The sequence below is a fragment of the Vanacampus margaritifer genome, chromosome 18, assembly GCF_051991255.1.
Source record: "Vanacampus margaritifer isolate UIUO_Vmar chromosome 18, RoL_Vmar_1.0, whole genome shotgun sequence".
Lineage (NCBI taxonomy): Eukaryota > Metazoa > Chordata > Actinopteri > Syngnathiformes > Syngnathidae > Vanacampus > Vanacampus margaritifer.
The window spans coordinates 5,085,607-5,107,827 of NC_135449.1; the positions used below are offsets into that span (position 1 = coordinate 5,085,607).

The 22,221-nt window shown below is 39.1% G+C and overlaps 2 protein-coding genes across 2 annotated transcripts in view; one reads left to right on the plus strand and one right to left on the minus strand.

The window, feature by feature from the left end:
- Positions 1-7,656, plus strand: part of cpxm2 (carboxypeptidase X (M14 family), member 2) — a 22,184-nt gene extending 14,528 nt beyond the window's left edge. Inside the window, exons 8-14 of the mRNA XM_077550251.1 lie at positions 180-303; positions 608-804; positions 2,033-2,212; positions 4,044-4,341; positions 4,540-4,679; positions 4,902-5,001; positions 6,871-7,656. Of these exons, the coding sequence (XP_077406377.1) occupies positions 180-303; positions 608-804; positions 2,033-2,212; positions 4,044-4,341; positions 4,540-4,679; positions 4,902-5,001; positions 6,871-7,130 (1,299 nt within the window). The 3' untranslated portion in view covers positions 7,131-7,656. The remainder of the gene's footprint in view (positions 1-179; positions 304-607; positions 805-2,032; positions 2,213-4,043; positions 4,342-4,539; positions 4,680-4,901; positions 5,002-6,870) is intronic.
- Positions 7,657-9,041: 1,385 nt separating this feature from the next.
- Positions 9,042-21,750, minus strand: LOC144038101 (G-protein coupled receptor 26-like). Its single transcript, XM_077550257.1, has 5 exons — positions 21,404-21,750; positions 21,106-21,249; positions 14,908-15,940; positions 13,303-13,416; positions 9,042-13,205 (listed from the first exon to the last, which is right to left on the minus strand). The coding sequence occupies exons 3-5, from the start codon at positions 15,579-15,581 to the stop codon at positions 12,974-12,976; spliced, it is 1,020 nt and encodes a 339-aa protein (XP_077406383.1). The 5' UTR covers positions 15,582-15,940; positions 21,106-21,249; positions 21,404-21,750; the 3' UTR covers positions 9,042-12,973.
- Between the last annotated feature and the right edge of the window lie 471 nt (positions 21,751-22,221).

The following is a 22,221-nucleotide window of genomic DNA, read 5'->3' on the forward strand; positions in this document are numbered from 1 at the left end:
ATATTCTTAAAAATAAAAAAAGCTGTATATATTTCAAATTTTGATGCCAATATTTTTCCCTTTTAGAAAATTAATATCAGCTCCAAATATCAGCTATCGGCGTCCTTGACTGCTAATAATCAGTATCAGTATCAGCCCCAGTCTATCTCTATTTGTCATGTTTGTTTGTCTATCCACAGATGATGAAGGTGGTCAACGAAATGTGCCCCAACATCACTCGCATCTACAACATCGGCAAAAGCCACGGAGGCCTCAAACTGTACGCCATCGAGATTTCCGACAACCCGGGGGAGCACGAAGTGGGTGAGTGCGTTTGCACCCGTTCAGCGAACTGCTCAGAATTCCTTCCAGCTGAAGAAAAACATCCAAAACGAATTCTCCCTAAAAAAATGTGTTGCAGTCTGATGAATCCGTGGTTAAACATTTTTGGCCATAATGTTGATGGCAGCTAGATCTGATTTTGAAAAAAGTGGAAGTACAAAACCTTTCAGGCTCAAGCAAACCAAAACCAAAAATGTCAAGGAAAGCCAAAGGCACTTAGACTTATGACTTACTTCTGTCTCTGCCATTTACTCAAAGGCAATTTCCTTCTCCCGTCGGAGTCCAGGTGAGCCGGAGTTCCGCTACACGGCCGGTTCCCACGGCAACGAGGTGCTGGGTCGCGAGCTGCTCCTCCTGCTGATGCAGTTCATGTGTCTGGAGTACCTGTCGGGCAACCAGCGGGTCCGACACCTGGTGGACGAGACCCGCATCCACCTGCTGCCGTCCGTCAACCCCGACGGGTACGAGAAAGCCTTTGAAGTGGTAGGTCCGCCGTGTTCGGCCCGGTGGCTTGCAGACGCGCGTGTGATTTCTCGGGCGGAAGGCGAGGCGACGTGCGGGATGGCGCGCGCGCGCTGCACGCCTGCAAAGTGTCACCTGTAATCAAGCAAATGAGATTTCACCAAAGCGAAATCTGCCAGACTGTATGAAAGGAGCAGCTTCAATCTCGGTTAGGGGTGGGCAAAATGTGGCCTGTGGGCCATATGTGGCCCGCTCCTGTCTTTAATCTGGCCCAATGAGCATTTATGGTATCAAGAGTTCTGTATTTGTTAAACTAGTTTGGCTTTTTTTTCCTCTAAAATTATTAAATTAAATTTTTGGGGTTTAATTTACATTCATTTAATGCCATTAAATAATTGTTGTGTGTGCGTGTGTGTGTGTGTGTCTGTGTGTGGGGGGGGGGGGGGTCTGTAAAATAAGCAAATTTGCATGTACATTGAAATAATTGCATAAGTCAATACATTTAATCTTGTTAATTTTTTATTTTGAAGAATGGAAATGACAATTTTATTATCAAGATAAGAGTATTTTACTTACACATTTTAAATATTTTTAATATTAAAAATCAAATGCGGCCTTCGAAGTCAAGAGTTTGTCATGACTGAAGCAACAAGGTGCTTGTATTTTGTTGTTGTCTTTTTTTAAGGGGAAAAAACACAAATGCATTTAAAAATATATATAATTTTCTATATACTAATGAAAAGAAATGCAATTTAAAAATTACCTTTTTCTAAAAAAAATAATTTAAAAAATGGATGACGTGCAATTTAAATACTATATATTATGTTTTGTCATTTGAGGGGTTAATAATTACGAATAACTTTTAAAAAAATTACACTTTATTAAATCAAATATTTTTTGACAATAATGACAATTTTTATATACAGTTAACACAGTCACACCCTCTTTTAAACAACTTTAACGCCTTGAGATGTAACATCACATTTTGAGGGGGGTCCAAAACAATTATGAACTATGCTGTAAAAAAAAAAAAATCAATACATAGAAAAATGGATGAAGATGAAGAAGATGACACCCAGATTGGAGAAGAAAATCGGATTTCTCTGGTTAACTTTTATAGTGCTACCAAATCCAGATCAAATCTGGATTCAACATTTCTATGTCAACCATGTTTACACTGCAATATAAATAAAATTAAAAAAAATCTGTTGTCTTCGTGAAACTTGAAGGTGTGTCCCTCCTCGTGCAGGGTTCCGAGCTGAGCGGCTGGTCTCTGGGCCGGTGGAGCAACGACGGCATCGACATCCACCACAACTTCCCTGACCTCAACTCCATATTGTGGGAGGCCGAGGCCAAAAAGTGGATCCCGCGCCGGATGGCCAACCACTACGTGTCCGTTCCGGAATGGTACCAGTCCAAAAACGCCTCGGTTAGTTCGGCTTTTGAAAGGGTAGTTTCGTCTTGGTGATTTATATATTATGGTTTAGTTAAGTTTCTGCCAAATTTCTACTCCAACAACAACAGTTCCAACTTCAAAATATTCAAAATCCCGAAATTCGTACTTTTACCACAATTGCATATTTTTCATTCAGTCCCGTTCATCTTACTATGGAAATCTCGGCAACTATTTTTCACATTCCATATTGTAATGTCAGTCATGTCATTTAGTTTGTTAAAAGTGACAAGCTACTCTGTGACTCAGAGTCGACTCCCCCACCTCCAGGTTGGCAAATCCCACATCCATGCCTAGGAAGGATTTAGGGGGGGGGGGGGGGGGGGGGAAGCGGGAAAAAAAGGCAGCGCGTCTATTTCGGGAGGTGCGGATGCGCCGTCGTCTGCTAGTGACAAGCGGAAATAGAATCCTGCCGTCTATAAAAAGCTCATCGGCAGCGTTGTGACGTTTTCTGGTGTGAGACACGAGCAGGGGGGGGGTCCCAAAATAGCTGCTGAGGTGCTAGCACACCCGGCCCTTTGGCATCGGGATCAGAGTGCTGATATCACAAGGCTGCAGAAGACATTTTAATGCTATTTGACTTTTTTTTTTTTTTTACCTATAGGATATTGCTTTCAATAATTATATAAACACAGAAATTCTTTCATCAGAAAAAAAAAAAAAGTTTACAGCGGCAAACAACAAAATAACCACATACTGTGTTTTATTATATTTATTTATTTTGCATAAAAAAAACATTCATTAAGTATGGCACATAACTGTTTAACAAGAAACTAAGATTGAGTGTGAGAAATCTTGGGCGTTTTTCATAAAAAAAAAGAAAAAAAAGAAAAGTCAACTCAATCAAAATGATTTAGGCCCTTTTTGTCTTGCATATCATTCCTACGGAAGAGGATAAGGGCCAGTGAAGAGAGAAAAAAAGGCAGGATTCTCACTTTAATCTCAAAATTCTGACTTTAAAGTCAGAATCCTTGCCAACCTTTTTTTTTCTCTCTTTACTGGCCCGAATCATCTTCCGTACATTCCAAATTTGCAAAAAAGAAAATCTTAGACCTACTCAAGTTGTAGCATAAGGCAGTATAAGACCAGGTAAACTAAACACACATGCAAGACATGTCTGCCATCTAGTGGTGAATAGTGCTATTACAACATAAAACTAGTCATGCATACTTTTTTTCCCCAATATTTGTTTTGGATTCTAAAAAAAAAAAAAATCCTAGATTTTTTTTAATCCTCCAAGTCCTGTCATTTTTAATGGAAAATGTTTATTAAATGTTTATTTTGGGGGGGTTTGTAAAGAAACAAATAAAAAATAAAAAAAAAACATTTGGTGACTGTAAATTACTCAAGGGTGTCATGTCTGCCATCTAGTGGTACATGGTGATATTACAACTCAAAAGTACAATCAATGCTTAGTAGAATTCACAAGTTTGCTGATATTTTGATGTCATTATTTTTTAATAATTTTTTTTTTCTATTTGTTCCCCTCATATATATATCATCTTTTTGTGGAAAACTTTTATTGAATTTTTATCATAATTTTTCAAGATTTTTGTGGTTTGTATTTTTTTTTCCAGGAAAAAAGACATCTGTATATTGAATTTTTTTTATGTTTTTTTTAAAGAATTTATTTTTTCTGAAAATAAGCTTCTTTTTGTGGAAAACATATTGCACTTTTATCAGCATTTTTTGAAGATTTTTTTAAAACACACACACACAAAAAACTTTTCAGAAACTGCCAGTTGGTCATCCCTGCTTTAAACCCCGCCTACTTTCCGAAACCCCACCCTCGTCTACCTTGCCGTAGGTTGCCGTAGAGACGCGCGCTTTAATCACCTGGATGGAGAAGATCCCCTTCGTGCTGGGCGGCAACCTCCAGGGGGGCGAGCTGGTGGTGACCTTCCCCTACGACAAGACGCGCTCGCAGGGCGTGACCCGCGAGCAGACGCCCACGCCGGACGACCACGTGTTCCACTGGCTGTCCTTCGCCTACGCCTCCACCCACCGCCTCATGACGGCCGCCAATCGGAGGGTGTGCCACAGGGAGGACTTTGCCAAGGAGGACGGGACCATCAACGGGGCGTCCTGGCATACAGCGGCAGGAAGTTAGTGACCACGTTGAAATGCCAAAAGTATTGGGACACATTGAGCGTAACATAAACCAGGCGTTATACTCCATTTTGACTTGCTGAAGGCGTCCCAATACTTTTTCTTCATATGATGTAAAGATGACAGTGTTCAGGAGACACGTGTGTGTGTGTGTGTGTGTGTGTGTGTGTGTGTGTGTGTGTGTGTGTTGGCAGGTATGAACGACTTCAGCTATTTGCACACCAACTGCTTTGAGCTCTCTATGTACGTGGGCTGTGACAAATTCCCTCACGAGAGCGAGTTGCCGGAGGAGTGGGAGAACAATCGCGAGTCTCTTCTCGTCTTCATGGAACAGGCAAAAGCAGCACAAACGCACACAAAACAACACACGCGTAAAAAAACCCACGCACGCGGAAAAAATAACAAACGCACCTGACTGTGAAGCTAGTTGGAGGTCATTTGAGAGTTTCTTGAGCGCGTCGGGTCTTCACATGCGCTTGACTAGTAACATGTAGTTGTCCTACTAGCACAAAAAAAGTTACTACGCTCCCAGAAATTCACTTGATTTGTGTTCCAGGTGCATCGCGGGATCAAAGGCGTGGTGAGGGACCTGCAAGGCAAGGGAATAGCCAACGCCACCATCGCCGTGGAAGGCATCAACCACGACATTCGCACAGGTGACACAAGCACCATTGAAGTTTTTTCCTTCTTTTGAAATCCGATACTTTTTTTCTTTTCTTTTTTTGCTTAATGCCTTGAAATAAATGTGGCCTTCAAAGACAAAAGTTTTGTATTCAGAGCGTGAAATTGAATGCGCAAAAAAAAAAAAAAAAGTACATTAGAAATATTTATTCTGGAAGTAATTATATTTAAGTCGACGCTTCTCACTACAGATGTATGCATTTTAATTAAGACATTTGCACGTAAATAAAGAGTCCAATTCCAAAAACTCAGTTACTCAACAGACCAGAAATAAGCAAGACTAGAGGCAGAGTGGACTAAAATAGATTTTTTATTTTTTTTATATTGAAAGTTTGTATGAATGCTGAAATGTCGAAGGGAAAAAAAAACGTGGAATGATTTTCATTATATGATGATATGGAATGGTATTGGTGAAAAACGTGGAATGATATTGGAAGGGCTGGAATGATGTGGAATAACAGAATGATATTGGTGATAATGTGCAATTGGTTGGTGAAAAATGTGGAATGATACTAAGTGATACTGATTCAGCATCATTCCACATTTTTCAGTATTACAGAACTATATGGAACGATGTGGAATAGTATTGGTGGGAAAATATGCAATATATTGTTGAAAATGTGGAATGATGTGGAATGCTATTGTAATACATGGAATGATGTTGAAAGGGCTGGAATGATGTGGAGTAACATGAAATGATAATGGAGAAAAATGTGCAATATGTTGGTGGAAAATGTGGAATGATATTGAATGATGTAGAATGATATTGGAAAGGCTGGAATGATGATACTGAACCACATGGAATGATGTGGAATCGTTTTGGTGGAAAAATCGGCAATATACTGTTGAAAAATGTGGAATGACATGGAATGATAATGTTTGGAAAATTTGCAATATTTTGGTTTAAAATGTGGAATGATACAGTATTGAATGATGTGGAATGGCTATAATTATCTGGACTGACATTGGAGAAAAATGTGGAATGGCTATAATTAACTGGACTGACATTGGAGAAAAATGTGGAATATGTTGGTGAAAATGTGGAATGATATTGAATGATGTGGAATGATATTGGAAAGGCTGGAATGATGATACTGAACCACATGGAATGATGTAGAATAATATTGGTGGAAAAATCTGCAATATATTGTTGAAAAATGTGGAATGACATGGAATGATAATGGTGAAAAATTTGCAATATTTTGGTGGAAAATGTGGAATGATATTGAATGATGTGGAATGGCTATAATTATCTGGAGTGACATTGGCGAAAAATGTGGAATATGTTGGTGAAAATGTGGAATGATATTGAATGATGTGGAATGATATTGGAAAGGCTGGAATGATGATACTGAACCACATGGAATGATGTAGAATAGTATTGGTGGAAAAATAGGCAATATATTGTTGAAAAATGTGCAATGACATGGAATGATAATGGTGTAAAATGATATGGAATGATGTGGAATGGCTATAATTATCTGGAATGACATTGGTGAAAAATGAGCAATATTTTGGTGAAAAAATGTGGAATAATAATAATTTTGAATGGTATGAACACTATTAAAATATTTGGAATGATATAGAATATTATTTGTGAAAATGTGCAATATGTTGGTGAAAATGTGAAATTTCTGGTATGTGGCCATTTCTGGTATTCAGAAAATTGTTTACAAGATGAATTAAATGAGTGAAAATTTTGAATTGTTAAAATTTTTGGAATGAGTATATATATATATATATATATATATATATATATATATATATATATATATATTTTTTTTTTATTCCTTAAATTGTGTTTGCCCACATACTGTATAATGCTAACACAATTGCGCACACAGCTGCTGACGGGGACTACTGGCGCCTGCTGAACCCGGGCGAGTACCGAGTGACGGCGAGGGCGGAGGGATACAGCATGGTGAGCAAGAAGTGCGAAGTGGGTTACGAGATGGGGGCCACCCGCTGCGACTTCACGCTGGGCCGCACCAACCTGTCTCGCATCCGAGAGATCATGGAGCGATTCAACAAGCAAGGCGGCGCCGCAGCGCCCGTCAGGCCGCCGCAAGCCCGCCGCTTCGCCGACAGACGACCGGGGATTTAATGGAAGAGTGTGGACGAACTTTAACATCGGAACCAGAAGCTAATCATGACTGTGGGGACCTCCAAGATGGAAAGAGATGACAAATTATTTTTGAAAATATCTACAAGAAATAATAAGACTCTCAAAGGCAGATTTATATAATGCAGCGAACCCCCATTGAGTGCAGGAGGAAAATCACGAAATATGGCGAGAATATAAGAACACGTGTCAAAACACAAGATTTGAAATATTTTGTAGCACCTGTTGTACAGTTCAACTAAATCATTACCGCCAGCCTATGCTAACATAAATAGGAAACGAGCTAATGAAATTAGCATACACGTGCGGGGGAAACGACGTACTGTATATGATATAATACTCATCACAATTCAAAAACTTTATGTAAATAATGTAAGACAAAACAGATTGCCTGAGCATCTAATCTCGTGTATGTACATAGAGGACCTGTTAAGTTATGTAAACCACGACAGAGGCCATGCAACACATATGCGCATTACTTCCCATGAAATAAAGTACAATTATTCCAAATGAATGCTGTTTGGGTTTTCATTTTGGTACTCAGCACTATATGGAATGTAGCGATGTATTTTCAATTTCACAAATTATTAATGTTGACGTTTTTGGTGATTTTTGTTCTGAGAAATTTTTTGTAGTCAGTTAAAGAAGAAACTGGACTCAGTGTGAGATTATAAAACATTTTGAGCCCTCTATTTCATAACTATAATATTTTTTTTCCCATTAAAACCCTGACGTATATGATCTGACACATGCATTGCACGGATAATCCATTAGAGGGCAGTATCACCCAGCTGATGGCTTTTCCAGCAACCTTGCAAGATCGCCCAAATTGAGAAAGGAGAGACACCTATACTTATCAATAGTGGGAAATTATCAGATTTTTGGAAATACTAATGTTTGATATGTCTGTTTAGATTTATATTTTTGAGTTATAAATATATATTTTTGAGATTTAAAAAAAACAACTTTTTTTTTGTTTGCTCGAAAGGACCAATAAATAAAAAATTATTATAAAACTAAAATAATTATAAATTGGTTAAAAAAAACAATATGTCACTGTATTCATATTTTCAAAAAAAGTAATAATTTGGTAAAAACATGAATGTGTGTGTAACTATGTGTACATATTTTTACTCGCCTCTCACTATTTTATATACTGTAAATGAATAATTAATTATTACAACCACACAAATGGGGAACAGATATCGTACAAATAGACGACTTTAGATTATTATTATTAAAGTGCTTGTAACTTGACTTTTCAGTCTGAGGTTGTCAAAATGTCAACACATGGTGGCGAGGGGTGAAAAAAAAAAAAGCACTTTGTGTTTTCCCCGCCAAGGTGTCCACTTCACACTTTTCTTGGGTTGGAGGGGAATTAATGGACCTGTGTTTATGTTCTCGAGGTGCGAATGTGCATACGGTCCTGTCATTGGCGCCCATGCTGAGGTGCTTCCAATTTTTCGCTCGCTTTGAGCTACGCGAGACTAGGCCGAAATGTTGGTCGCCATCACGAAAACACTGTTGAATCAACTGCGGAAGGCGCAGGGGCGACTGTTTATACATTTTTAAAATGACGTTAAATGATGTTGACGCTGTACAACAATTCTGCTTAGAAAAAGTCTACACACCCCTGAAAAAAAAAGGTAATCATTTTTAAAACATTGTAATCTGTACAATTAAAATAGATAGAAAAAAAATCGACTTGCAAAAGTGTACACACCCCTGAAAAAAAAGGTAATAATTTTTAAAACATTGTAATCTGTACAATTAAAATAGATAGGGAAAAAAATTGACTTGCAAAAATGTACACACCCTTTTCCTTTCACAAATGGGATGTGTTCAGAAGTCACATTCAGTGCCTCTAATTAACCTCAAATAAAGTTCACATGATTCGCTCCATGTTATTTAATCACAGTGCAACAAGTATTACTACGAATTATATTATTAGATATGATTAAGTTAAAAAAGACATTAATACATAAAAATGAATAGATAAATAATAAAAATAAAAACATAATAATTTGTCAAAATCATTACATTTAATATAAAACATATTTCATACGTATTTAGTATTGATTTATTTACTATTATCACTATTATCATTATTTCACAATGAGTACAGCCAACATTTATCTCCTTAAGCACATTTGCTTCTAATTAACGACAACAGCATCAGCCGCAATTGTGTTTACACTTTAATCATAGAGGTCATAAAATATGAACCCGCCATCATGTTCTCTAGCCGCATTACAATTATGATAATCGTCGTCACCATTCTCATAAATATCACATCATCATCATCATCATCATGAGCAGCATTTAGCTGTGGACGTTTTAAACGGAAAAATTAAAATCTGCACATTTCATGACACCACAATGTACTTTCTATCAAAACACACCCAAAATGACCATTTAGAAACAACCACCACTCATAAGGTTAATTAACAAAGTTGTCCATGTAAAGCATCAGCCACACCAAATAATTAGATTCTAGATCATATACACAGATGTAATAAGGCAACAAATACACTAGTCGTATATTTGAATGGAAAATAGTCTACGTCGCCCATGTTACAGCATTTAAGGCAATCCTTGTCTTGGTGTGTCATACAGTACAGTATTCCACATAAACTAATAGTTTAACTTAATGCATTGATTCATATTTACATAAAGATTGAAAAAAAAAATAATCAGACCGATCGCTAATTTTTGTTCCAAGGAGTAAGTAATAAGGCAAAGTAATATTACGCCAATAAAGAAAAATCTGAAACATACGAGCCTACTTCTACTGAAGAGGATTAGGGCCAGAGAAGAGAGAGAGAGAAAAAGTTTGACAGGATTCGGACTTTATTGTCAGAATTCTCACTTGACTTTAAAGTGAGAATTCTCACTTTATTTTATTTATTTTATTAAAGTCAGAATTCTGAGAATAAAATCAGAATTCTGAGATTAAAGTCAGAATTCTCACTTTATTTTATTTATTTTATTAAAGTCAGAATTCTGAGATTAAAGTCAGAATTTTGAGATTAAAGTCAGAATTCTCACTTTATTTTATTTATTTTATTAAAGTCAGAATTCTGACTTTAAAGTGAGAATTCTGAGAATAAAATCAGAATTCTGACTTTAATCTCAGAATTCTCACTTTATTTTATTTATTTTATTAAAGTCAGAATTCTGATTTTGAATTCTGAGATTAAAGTCAGAATTTTGAGATTAAAGTCAGAATTTTGAGAATAAAGTCAGAATTCTCACTTTATTTTATTTATTTTATTTAAGTCAGAATTCTGAGAATAAAGTCAGAATTCTTAGAATAAAGTCAGAATTCTGAGATTAAAGTTAGAATTCTGAGAATAAAGTCAGAATTCTGAGATTAAAGTTAGAATTCTGAGATTAAAGTTAGAATTCTTGACTTTAAAGTGAAAAGTCTGACAATAAAGTGAGAATCCTGCCAAACTTTTTCTTTCTCTCTTCACTGGCCCTAGCTCTCTTCCGTATACTCCAACAAAATGGCGGCGATCTTGCTGCTTAACCCAACTTTTGGTAAGAAACAACCCAGCATTTTTTAGTGGACACTTTTTGTACTAACTCTTGTAACATCACATCTTCTTTCATAATGTAACATTCCGACTTTCTTCTTCTTGTGACGATAAGTTTTGTTGATTTTGTAGCTACGTCATTTGGCTCACTGGATTCATTTTGGCACTGTACATTATTAGTCAGTTGCGTTGACGACTTATTAATCATCTGCGTAAATGCGCGGACGTGGCGTAAACGTGAACGAGGCGTGCGTGGAATCCTTTCTCGAAGCAATGAGCCCGCATTTAATAGCGGTCGAACTGCTTTAAAATACTGCACGTTTATCATCAAATTAGCGGCTAATCGCGCACAAACTGGCTTTTGTGAGGACCATTATTGATTGATAATAATGGTGATAAATACTGTGCCCGTGCACAAGCGTCCTTAAATCAGGTGGGAAATTATAACCGCATTGGATGAGAGTGCGAGTTCAGTACTTCCAACCAATTTAATAAAGTATTTAAATTACCTTTGAAATTCAACTGTGTGAAGACACTTATCATTTCTCAATGATAATTTAAAATGACAGGAGAGATAGATATCAATATGCAACACTATTTCTAGAAATCTTCACTTCTACATTCCTAGGAAATTACAACGTCCCATCATTGGTGAGCTATTTTTAGGCTACAGCTACTTATGTGATCATTAGGCACGTGCACACATGAGACCCTTAGAGGTGCTTGAGGACCAGCCCCTTTCAAACGGTTGATTTATTTAAAATATTTTTTTTTTAAAAATGATGTCATCAATTCCTCCTCAAAGTGTAAGCAGTGAGAATTGTGACCTCGTGTTAATTTTCTCCGCCATTTTAAAATTTAGTCTCAGTATAAGTCCAGTTTCAATCACCCTTTTGATCAAAGTTAGTTAACCTCATCCCGTTTTTATTTAGTCAACTTTAAGTCGACTATAAATCTAGCATTTTAGTCCAAGAATTTGGACAAAAACAATTTTATTCATCTAGTTTTAGTCAACAAAAACTGTCAACATGTTTAGTCTAGTTAGAGTCGGGACAATCATTTTAGCCCTGTATTATTATTTATTTATTTTTTCAGCAGATAATATTGAACACTTTCAGATCTAAAACTATTTCACATCAACACACAATTACAGTATAGATGGCAAATCCAGGCCCAGAAAGTAAACACCCTGTCACAGTTTGGCTTTAGCCCATTGTGCTAGCTAGCTAGCTAGCTAGCGCCTTAGCATGTAAGCGAGCGACTAGGGAGTCTTGCTAGCTAGCACTTGGGGCTAAAGCCAAGCTGTGGCAGGGTTTTTACTTTTTGGACCTGGATTTGCCACCTCTGCAGTATATCAACAAGTGGCTACGCTCCATGCTATGAGCTAATAAGTTAGCCAGCATTAGTTAGCGGTCGGATTAACATTATTGTTGGAACGTTATAGCCGTTGGATTAATGTTATAACTATAATTTACATATCATTTTCATTTCGTTTTTGTTCATGAACTAAAATGTCCTTAGATTTTAGTCCAGTTTTTATTAAATGAAATACATTTTCATCTCGTCTTCATTAGTCGACGAAAATGTATACTGATTTAGTCCCGGCTATTGTTTATTAATGAGAGTTTTAGTCCAGTCTAGTTTTAGTCCGGTGAAAAAAAGTGTGTTGACGAAATAATTTTTGTTTCATTTTTGTTGACAAAACTAACACTATTGTTAACCTATTTTGGCGTTGGGTGTCATTTTTTGGCTTAAGCACCTGCCCGCGAAAATGCCCGTGCACGTACCCGTTTAGGGGGCTAACGGGTTTTTGCAACCCCTGTCCTACACCCTACAGAGGAAAGGAAAACAAGGTTATGCGTTTGGTCTTGCTGTCAATCGTTCTTGGGGGGGGGGGAAGAAGCATCAAGTTGTCCCCTTTGTGTTTGGGGAGGAAAAAAACTACCTGAGGGCCTAGAATGGGTCCAATCAACCCATCACAAAGCACAATCAGTGGAAGCATGAAATAAACAGAATTGTGATTTTCCATCCACTCGTTGAGGAATAAAAGTCCTTGTACCTGAAATCATTTGGATTAAGATGCACTCGAGTACGATCAGAGGACTTGATCAAGAGTGTTCAGCGCTACATACCACTCTTCATTAAATAGCTCACTCTCGTAATGTGCTGGAAGATCCAATGTAGCTACCCTCGACTCCAGGAGGCGCTTGTGTACTTAATCCACGGCGGCCCCTCGTCATCCGCGGAACCCGATGCCCCGGACGGTCGTCGCGGCAACACAGCCTGTCACTCGGCCCTGGGCAGGTTGCCGCTTCGGCCCTCCGGGCTCGGTCCCAGCTCGTTCAAGGAGCGGCTGCGTTTGAGCAGCCGGTCCACGATGTCGCCGCAGGTCTTGCGGTACTGGTGGCGCAGCAGCGAGTACACGAAGGGGTCGCACGCCGCCTTGCTGTACGCCAAGCATTTGGATACCGCACCCCAGTGGGGGTTGATGGGCACCGCGGGGAACAACTCCACGATCCTGTCGGTGGGGGATGCAAGGTTTAGGTCTAGGTATGTGTGGTGCTGCTCGGTGCAAGGGGAAGAGACCCTGCTCTCCCAAACACGTTGGCGCTCACCTTGTGATGACGTAGGGAGCGAAGCAGACCATGAAGGTGCCGATGAAGGTGCTGATCTTCCTGGTGGCTCGCTGCCGCCGCCGCCTCTGCTCCTCCAGGCAGCGCTGTCGAACACTGCATAGAAAGAAAAACATTTAAAAGTGGTCGTTAGCATGATCGTATCTCCTTGGTTGAGGTAGCAAAAGGACTCTGGAGCTTCCTTGGTGTAGGTTAAAAAAAAAAAAAAAGGTTAGTCGCATTATTTTCATGAGGTATAATGAAAACTTCTTGGCGGAGGTAACAAAACAGATGTTGCAACTTCCTTGGTGGAGGTAACAAGGCCAATTGAACTCCTTTTGCGGAGGTAAAAGAAGACTGTCAGCATTATTTGAACAATGGAAACTCATTGAAAGAGGTAAAAGAATGGCTCTTGAACTTCCTTGGTTGAGGTAACAAAATATTTACCCCCCCCCCAAAAAAAAGAGTATGGAACCTTCTTGGAAGAGGTCACAAAAACTGCCACCTTTATTTGGAAGCATGAATTTTGTATGATGGTTGCTCCTTGATGGAGGTAGAAATTAATTATTTATATAATTAAACCCCCTTGGTGGAAGTAACCAAAAAGGAGTGCTGCCCTTATTTGCATAATAGAAGCTAATTAGTGGAGATAAAAAGTAATTATTTGTATAACAGAACTTCCTTGGCAGAGGTAGTACTGGCATTAATTTGGAGGGGAAAAAACTGACATAATGATTGATGGGAGTCATAACTTCCATGGTGGAGGTAACAGAAAAGGCTTGGAGGATTATTTACATGAAGAAAGCTCCTTGATGGAGGTAAAAAGTATTGATTTGTGTAATGGAACCACCTTGGTGGAGGTAACAGAAAAGGCTTGGAGCATTATTTACATGAAGAAAGCTCCTTGATGGAGGTAAAAAGTATTGATTTGTGTAATGGAACCTCCTTGGTGGAGGTAACAAAAAGACGGGCCACATCATTGATGGCACATATAATTTCCTTGGTGGCGATAATAAAAAAAAGGAGTGCTGCCATTATTTACATAATAGAACAGGCCTGGAGGTAAAATTTAATAGAACTTCCTTGGCAGAGGTAACAAAAAGACTGGCTGTATGATTGATGGCACATAGAATTTCCTTGGTGGAGGTAACAAAAAAAGGAGTACTGTCATTATTTACATAGAACAGGCCTGGAGGTAAGAAGTAATAGAACTTTCTTGGCAGAGGTAAAAAGAAAAAGAAAAGAAAACACTGGCAGCCTCATTGATGGGACATAGAATTTCCTTGGCGGAGGTAACAAAAATGGCTTTGAGCATTATTTGCATTGTGAAAACTCATTGAAGGTAAAAAATTATTGGGGGAAAAAAGAGTGCCACTATTAATTGCATGATAGAAACTTTGAGGGAGGTAAAAAGTTATTTTGTGTAATGGAACTTCCTTGACAGAGGTGACAAAACGAATGGCAGCATCAATGATGGGACATATAGAACTTCCTTGGTGGAGGAGGTAAAAAGACTAAGCCTCGTTTGAACGATAAACGAAAGCTCCTTGGTGGAGGTAAAAAGTAACATAAGTAAAAGTAACATTTCAATATTTCCCCCCCGACTACCTGGGGTGGATGTCCACCAGCAGCACCAGAGTTTGCATGGTGATGACGTCGATCCTCCTGCAGTGGAAGCGGGCCACTTTGAGCACTTTGAGGTAAGTGACGCACAGCACGACCAGCGACAGCAGGAAGGTGAGCGAGTGGAAGAGGACCGTGAAGACCACGAACTGCGTGCGGCCGCCCGCCCGCTCCCCGGGCTCGGCCAGGGTGCACGCGGCGTACATGCGGTGGTAGCCCAGCCACGAGAGGCACGTGGCGGCCGTGGAGAAGCTGATGGAGTGCGCCCAGGTGTAGCCCAACACCAGGGCGGCGTCCCGGTGGCGCATCTTGGAGTGGTAGCGCAGCGGGAAGACCACCGCGACCCAGCGGTCGATGCTGAGCGCCGCCATGCTCAACATGGAGTTGGTGGACAGGAAGGTCTCCAGGAAGCCGGCAGCCTGGCACAAGGCGTCGCCGCCGGGCTGCGCGCGGCTCGCCAGCGCGGCCAGCGTCAGCGGCATGTTGGCCACGGTGAGCAACAGGTTGCAGAAGGTCAGGTTGAGGTTGAAGAGCCCCGGAACCTGCTTGCGGATCTCGGGGCTGTACAGGAAGCAGATCAGCACCAGCACGTTGGACAGCAGCGACACCACGATGATGACCAGCACCAGGGCGAACACCAACGCCTCCGCCAGGTCCATCCTTAAATCGCCGACAGAGACACTTTGCGGACGCTCATGTTCCGTGCGGCGGTGCTCCTCAAGCGGCCACGGTCGACTCCGTGAACCCCCCACTTTCCCTCCCCTCCTGCGGGTGGAGAACCCCCCCGTTCTCCTTTCCACTACATTGCTTCAGAGACGAGCAAGAAAAGGCTTCCCTGCCTTTCTTTCTTTTATTTTTTATTTTTTTTTTCTCAACCAAACGCTGCGTCTAGCCGAGGGCTTGGGTCGTCCTGTGATGCGCTTGTGGAGGCATCAGCCCTCCACACACGCCGCGCAGTGTGTGGGCTTACTCCAGCGAAGACCCTCAGACGCACACTTTGGTACAGGAGGGTGCATGCCTACAAGAAGGACACTCCATTAGGAACACCCAATCAGACTCAGTACCAGTTTTAGGTCTATTATTTGATTATTATTTTTTATTGGGCACTATTAGAGTGAAAGCTGTTTCTAATATTTTTTAGTTGGGGCTCTCCATTTTTGCCACTAATATTGATTATAGCTATAGTTGATTTTGATCTTGAATCAGAATAATTTCAAATGACAAACAAACATTTATAAAATAACTTAAAAAAACGGAATCGAATAAATTACACAATAAAATGTCAAGCCAATATTTTAATTTGGGGAAATGGATGGATGAATAAACGTGACAAAATCATAATGTCAAGTTGAATATGTAGGCCTAATCTTAAATGTTTAAATTATATGAAAATATGATAAAGTTCTTGTTTAAAAAAATAGTCAGAAATAATTATCCAAACTTTTTTTTTTTATGCTGCTCTGTTTTTAATACTACTAAAAAATGACAGGATGTACTGATTTCTCTTGGGACCCCCTAGTGGTCGGAGGTCCCTAAGCATTCACGTCTCAAATCATCTTTCCACATTAAAATGAATGGAAATGCTTTTAATCAGTTCCAGCTCCTAAAATAAACTTAACGTAACTTGTCAAGAAAAATAGCACTCAAAAATATTCTACTTGATAAAAACATACAGTAATGATATAATTACATAAAAATAAAGAAACACGAAGACACAATTGCTCAGCAACCTGTAGTAAAATTATTTTATCCAGAGGATGAATATATGCTTGTGAATGTTGTTGTATTTGTCAGTCCACATGTCCAAATATCCATTACGTCAAGTGTTATACACTGATACTACTTGTTAGCCTGTCAAAGGCGTTTTGCATTGTTTGTTAGCATTAAGCTAACCAGGCTGTCATAAGGCTACGTGGTTGTTTAAATACACAACATGTCATTTTCTTCGTTTAAATTGACAGTACGTGTGCGTGACATTTGTCTCGCTACTCATCCAATACAGCATCCCTCTCTATTTGCACTCAAACCCACGTGGACGGACGGCGGCATCCCATGTTTGGTCTCCCAGGACTCCCAATATGCTAATCGCGTCTGCTCCGTTGGGTTGTTAAGACATTTCGCGTTTCCCTCCGGGGAGCTGACGGATTACGCCCCCGCACTTTTGCAACACCGCCCCCGCCGCGCGTCAGCGCCGTCGGTACACTGTGGACTTTCCTGTTCAAAAGCATGAGTATCGGCACGTGACGGGGAGGATGGAGGCAATCGGGGTGGGTGGGGTGAGCATGACAGTTATTGTTGTTGCACTAAGACTGTACACGCTTGAGAGCGGTTGTAGCTTTTTAGTTGATATCCTTGATATTAATAAGCTCCATGTACCATAGCATGCTCCTCGTCCTCATTAGTAAGACAATTCACCGGACGACAGAACGACTAGGGCGCTCTAGTATTGCAACTGTCTTACTAGTGACATTTTTTTTGTGAGAAAAAAGCACCATACTAAAAAAATCACCCCCATTGTCTCGGCTAAGAGAAACTTCCTGGTTGCATTTTATTATTATGTCATGATGCTAAGTGTGTTAGCATTGTTAAATTTACCAAAATGTAAGTCTAGGTGGTGGAAATTTAGAAGAAAAAAAAATGTCAAAAACGTCTATTCCGCCTAGCAACAAGTGGGCGTGCTTGTATTACAGCTGTGTTTTATTGGTACAACATTTTTCTATCACTGTACAACATTTATTCATAGTAGTAAAACAACTTTAGCATACTAATAGGACAACTACGTGTTGCTAACGAGGCAAAACCACCACCACGAGTCCAATGTAAAAGTAGATGCAAGTCACCGCCACAATCTCGCCTAAGTACGTCATGAAGCTAAGAGGCTACATGTTAGCATTGCTAAAAAAATCCACCAAAATGTACGTCTTTGTGTCAAAAATTTAGAGTACCCTTGACAACAAAATGTCGCGCATGCTAGCTAGCGAAAACTTAATTTGTGTTTTTTATGTAATTGTTGTCTGCGTGTTTTTTTTCTTTTCATTTTCGAGTTGACTTAAGCAATTTGAATAAACTAGTCATAAAGAGAAAATAAAAACATTGAGTAATTGACACCCCCAAAATGTTTACAACTGCCCATAACAAGTGTTTAATTCGTACATATACCACAAATCATGTTCCCAAAACATTGTATAATCATTTCAAACTTATGGTTTAATATTACACTTAAAAAAAAAAAAAAATTCTTTTAAATTTAATTTCCTTACTAAACATGTCAAAATTGATCATTTCTCGCCTCACACCTGCATTCCATCCCGTCTATTATACTGAGCAAAAATTTAAAGTGGCTAGCTAAAATGTAATTTTAATGTTTTGTTTTTGCTTTCGAAAAACAAAAAATGTAGCGTAGTTTTTGTAAAAGTAACTATACAAGAGAAATGCGCAATTAGCTCCTCCGCTAGTACATGTAAAACTTGTTTATCAGCGATATATCATTTCAACATTACAGGACTAATTTCCACTTTCAAACGGCTTTGGCGCCATCTTGTGGTATTTCAGAAAGAGCACAAAAAAAAACACATTGGTGAGTTTTTTTTCCTGGATAAACGACATGTTAAAAACACACAAATTGGTTATGCATCACCTAAAAAAAATAAAAAATCTTGATAACGACGTACTCCATTGATGTGTAGTGCGTTTGATTGGTACAGGTCCGAACGTTTGAGTCTGATTCCTCCTGTCAGACGAGCGAACGAGCGCAGGACTCGACAACGTGCGAGAGGGCCCGCAGCTCTTCCCCATTTTTTTGCTGCGACAGCGTCCGTTTGAACGCGCTGCCGCTTCCCATCCCACACTTGATTTGCCGCCGACTGACAGGCCCGCCCGCCCGCCCGCCCGCCCGCGCCTTACCAACCCAAACGTGAGCCGCCGGCCGCGCTCACCTTTTGTACGTGGCGTTTTTCGCACGTTCAGATCTCAGGGTTCCTCTCCAAGAACTTCATCCTAGAAGACGTTTACGAAGACTCTTTTTGAAAGGTGTCTAAAATGTCTGACGCCTTTTTAATGGGCTGGAAAGAGGAGTGAAAACGTTGACGCGGCTTTGAGCCACCCGTAATAAACAATGGATGTGACAGTCCATCACGATTTTACTAAGATATATTAAAAAAAAAATTTTAAAAATGTAGGACTATTAGGGGGAAATATGGAAAATCTTACTGTCTGAACGACTGTTTGTGTTTAAATAGCTGTTTAAATAAAGGATAATAAAATCGCGACATCCATGCTAGTTTTGTTAGCCTCACTGTTTTGCATTGTGTGCTAGCGCATAGCTAGCTGGGTTTCGCTAAATACGTGTTTAAATAGCTGTTTAAATAAAGGATAATAAAATCGCTACATCCATGCTAGTTTTGTTAGCCTCACTGTTTTGCATTGTGTGCTAGCGCATAGCTAGCTGGGTTTCGCTAAATACACATGTCATTTGGCAAACTGCTGTTTATACATTTTTCTGCTAACTCAAAGAATTTTTTGCTCTTAACTAAAAAAAAAAGAAGAAAAGATTTAAGTCAAGGTGCAACTATAAAGGCGTCATTTTGTATTGGCTCATGTGCTGCAGCTGTACCTAATGCTGTGGCCGGTGAGGGGAACTAAAAGCATATTCATATCAGCGGTATTTAAATGGAGAAAAAAAAATCTGCTAATGAGCATGTAGCAGTTTAGGGGTTATTCCATAAAAAGGGTTGCCAGGCAATAAGATTCACCTCATATTCTATTTGGGCTCCATTGTTAACCTCAAATAGCAGAAAACATGATCACACGCTCATTTACAGCAGTTATAAGCCTCCGTTTTGTTTTAAGATACAAATTTAACATTATTATTCATATGTTGGAACACACACATAGTAATATTAGTAACATATTACTTTGTTTTTCTTTCTTTTCAAATGAATTATATTGTAAAAGATATGTCATGTGAAATTACAGTACATCCTTAACCACTTTGGCAAAACTAAACATGTCATAATTATTGGTTAAATACTAAAAATGTTACTACATTTCATCAGTGTTGGGCTGCATTTCCTTTAAGCCACTGTGAAAATTATGGAGGCAAAATTTAGTATCATTTTCCAACTTACTTGGGTGGATCATTTAATCTATTTACACTGAATATCTTTTAGAAAGTTTTTACAATTTACAATTATTATCATTAGTTATGTTTTGGGGTTACACTTAACCCTTTTTCTTTTTTAAATTTAGACATCGTACAAATCCCTAAATTTAAAATTTAGGGCAATTTTCTACATTGAGGAGTGCCATATTTATACTTGTATCATACGCCAACATTGAGTGATTCAATCACTGCTGCCCTCTAGCGAAGCACCACAGCATTACAGCATGAGCATAAATAGACTTCATGAGACTGCACTAATTAATCTGTGGCGCCCTCTTGTGGCCGAATCTGTAATTCCACTCAAATGCAGTAAAAAGTTTTTATCTGTAGGTGGCAATATAGTTATACTAGTATGTATTATATGACAGTCCTACAGTGGAGTTTTTAAATATTTGTATTTTGTTCCTTAGCAACAACAAAAAATGTAATTAATTTAATGTTGGCTCACAAACTTTTTTTTTTATTTATAAATATAGCAATGTTTCATTTTGATGGGTGATTGCTGTAACTTGTAATGAAAGCATCTTAATTTTTGTTGTCTTTTTGTTGTTTTTTAAATAAATTAGAGATATTTCTTAGATGATTTCAAAAATTTGACAAGCCTAGTTATAATTTATTTCTAATATTCTAGCCTTCTCAATATGGTAGCAACCGGCCGGCAAAGACAACAAAATTCATAATTTGACAATTGCAGAACTATGTGTTTATTTTTTAAATAGATTAATATAAGCTATAATCATTCAACATGATGCAATTATTAATAAAACATTACAAATGATGAATTATGGTGTCAGGATGTTTTGTGTGTTTTCAATTTTTTTTTGGGGGGGGGGGTCATTTAATCGCCAACCAGTAGAAAAGAAACCTAATGTAAGAATCAACTTTTATGATGAACCGATGAACAAATTTAGAAAAACACTATCACAATTTGGCACATTTTTACACGGTAAGAGATGATTGTTGAAGCGTGAAGCTTTCCTCGACTCGATAGTGAAGAAAACAAATTCTGTGACTCTCCTTACTTCTTTAAAAGGCGCAGGTCTGACATGGTGTCCTCTTGTCCAGTCATCGAACCATCGGACTCATTTGCATCGCTTAACAGTCTCTCTTCACTTCCTCCTCTAATCAACTGTGTGTGCTCGATCCATCTGAGGCTGTATGAAAGTCTACAAAGCATCAAAGCAACATCTTGTGATTTATGTGTTTTATGTAAGCACAAAGAGGCGCATCGCTAGAGGTCCCGTTCCGGTTTTTAAGTTTTGGGAATTTTCAGTATGGATTATATATGGTGAAAGTGGCGTAACTATTGCGTGTCCTTACCTATTCACAATTATGCAACATCCTTTTTTTTTTTTATGAAGTTCTAAATTCAACCCGAGCTGCACCATTGCGATCCATTTAATTAGCACACACAGGAAATTAGCCAGTGAATGTGCTGATAAGCAGCCAAAAACCCGAAGCGAGCCAAGAGGCTTCACCATCTGATTGCCGTTCACGTTCATCGTTAATATATTTATCAAATTAAAGGGCAAGGAATAAAAAATAAATAAAAAAAAGACAGAAGACGATTCATTTGTGGCTGGCTCTTTTTTTCCTGCTCATAACAGCGTTGCCAGGTCCAAAGTGGTTTTCGTGACAGAAAAATAAATAGCTCGTCTGTGTATGAAGATGATGATGATGAGTGGAAGAAAGATGAACCAGCCACTGGGTGTTGGGAACAATCACAATGGCTGCCTTGTTTGGGAGAGTCTTATTCTACAAAGGGAATATTAATCAGAAAGCCATGCTTAGACTAGCGGGGTCACGTAGAACGCCCATTGCTCCGCCCTAGGCCACACCTCCCACAACCAGGCCACACCCATCACCCCAAACCAGCAACTTTTTACCCGTCAACATTTTATCCCGTCCGGACCAGATTGGACTTCAGACACATTGTTGATTTGGAGAAAAAGAGAAGAATTCCCGTCCCCCAATCCCCAAACTTGTTTTAGGAAAGTTCCTAAGCAAAAACAAGAATCCGAAGAGACCCAGCTTGTGTCCAAATTCAAAAGGCTGCATGACTTCACTCCCGGCAGCACGCACGGACTAACATAGGAATGGCTTGTCGGTCAATGCTGCTTGTCGGTAGGGGTGGGGGC

Coding starts and splice junctions, on each gene's coding strand:
- LOC144038101 (XM_077550257.1), bottom strand. CDS start 15,581: ATGGACCTGGCGGAGGCGTTGGTGTTCGCCCTGGTGCTGGTCATCATC. Junction 13,417..14,907: donor CTGGTGGACATCCACCCCAG/GTAGTCGGGGGG, acceptor CTTTCTATGCAG/TGTTCGACAGCGCTGCCTGG. Junction 13,206..13,302: donor GCTCCCTACGTCATCACAAG/GTGAGCGCCAAC, acceptor CCCCACCGACAG/GATCGTGGAGTTGTTCCCCG.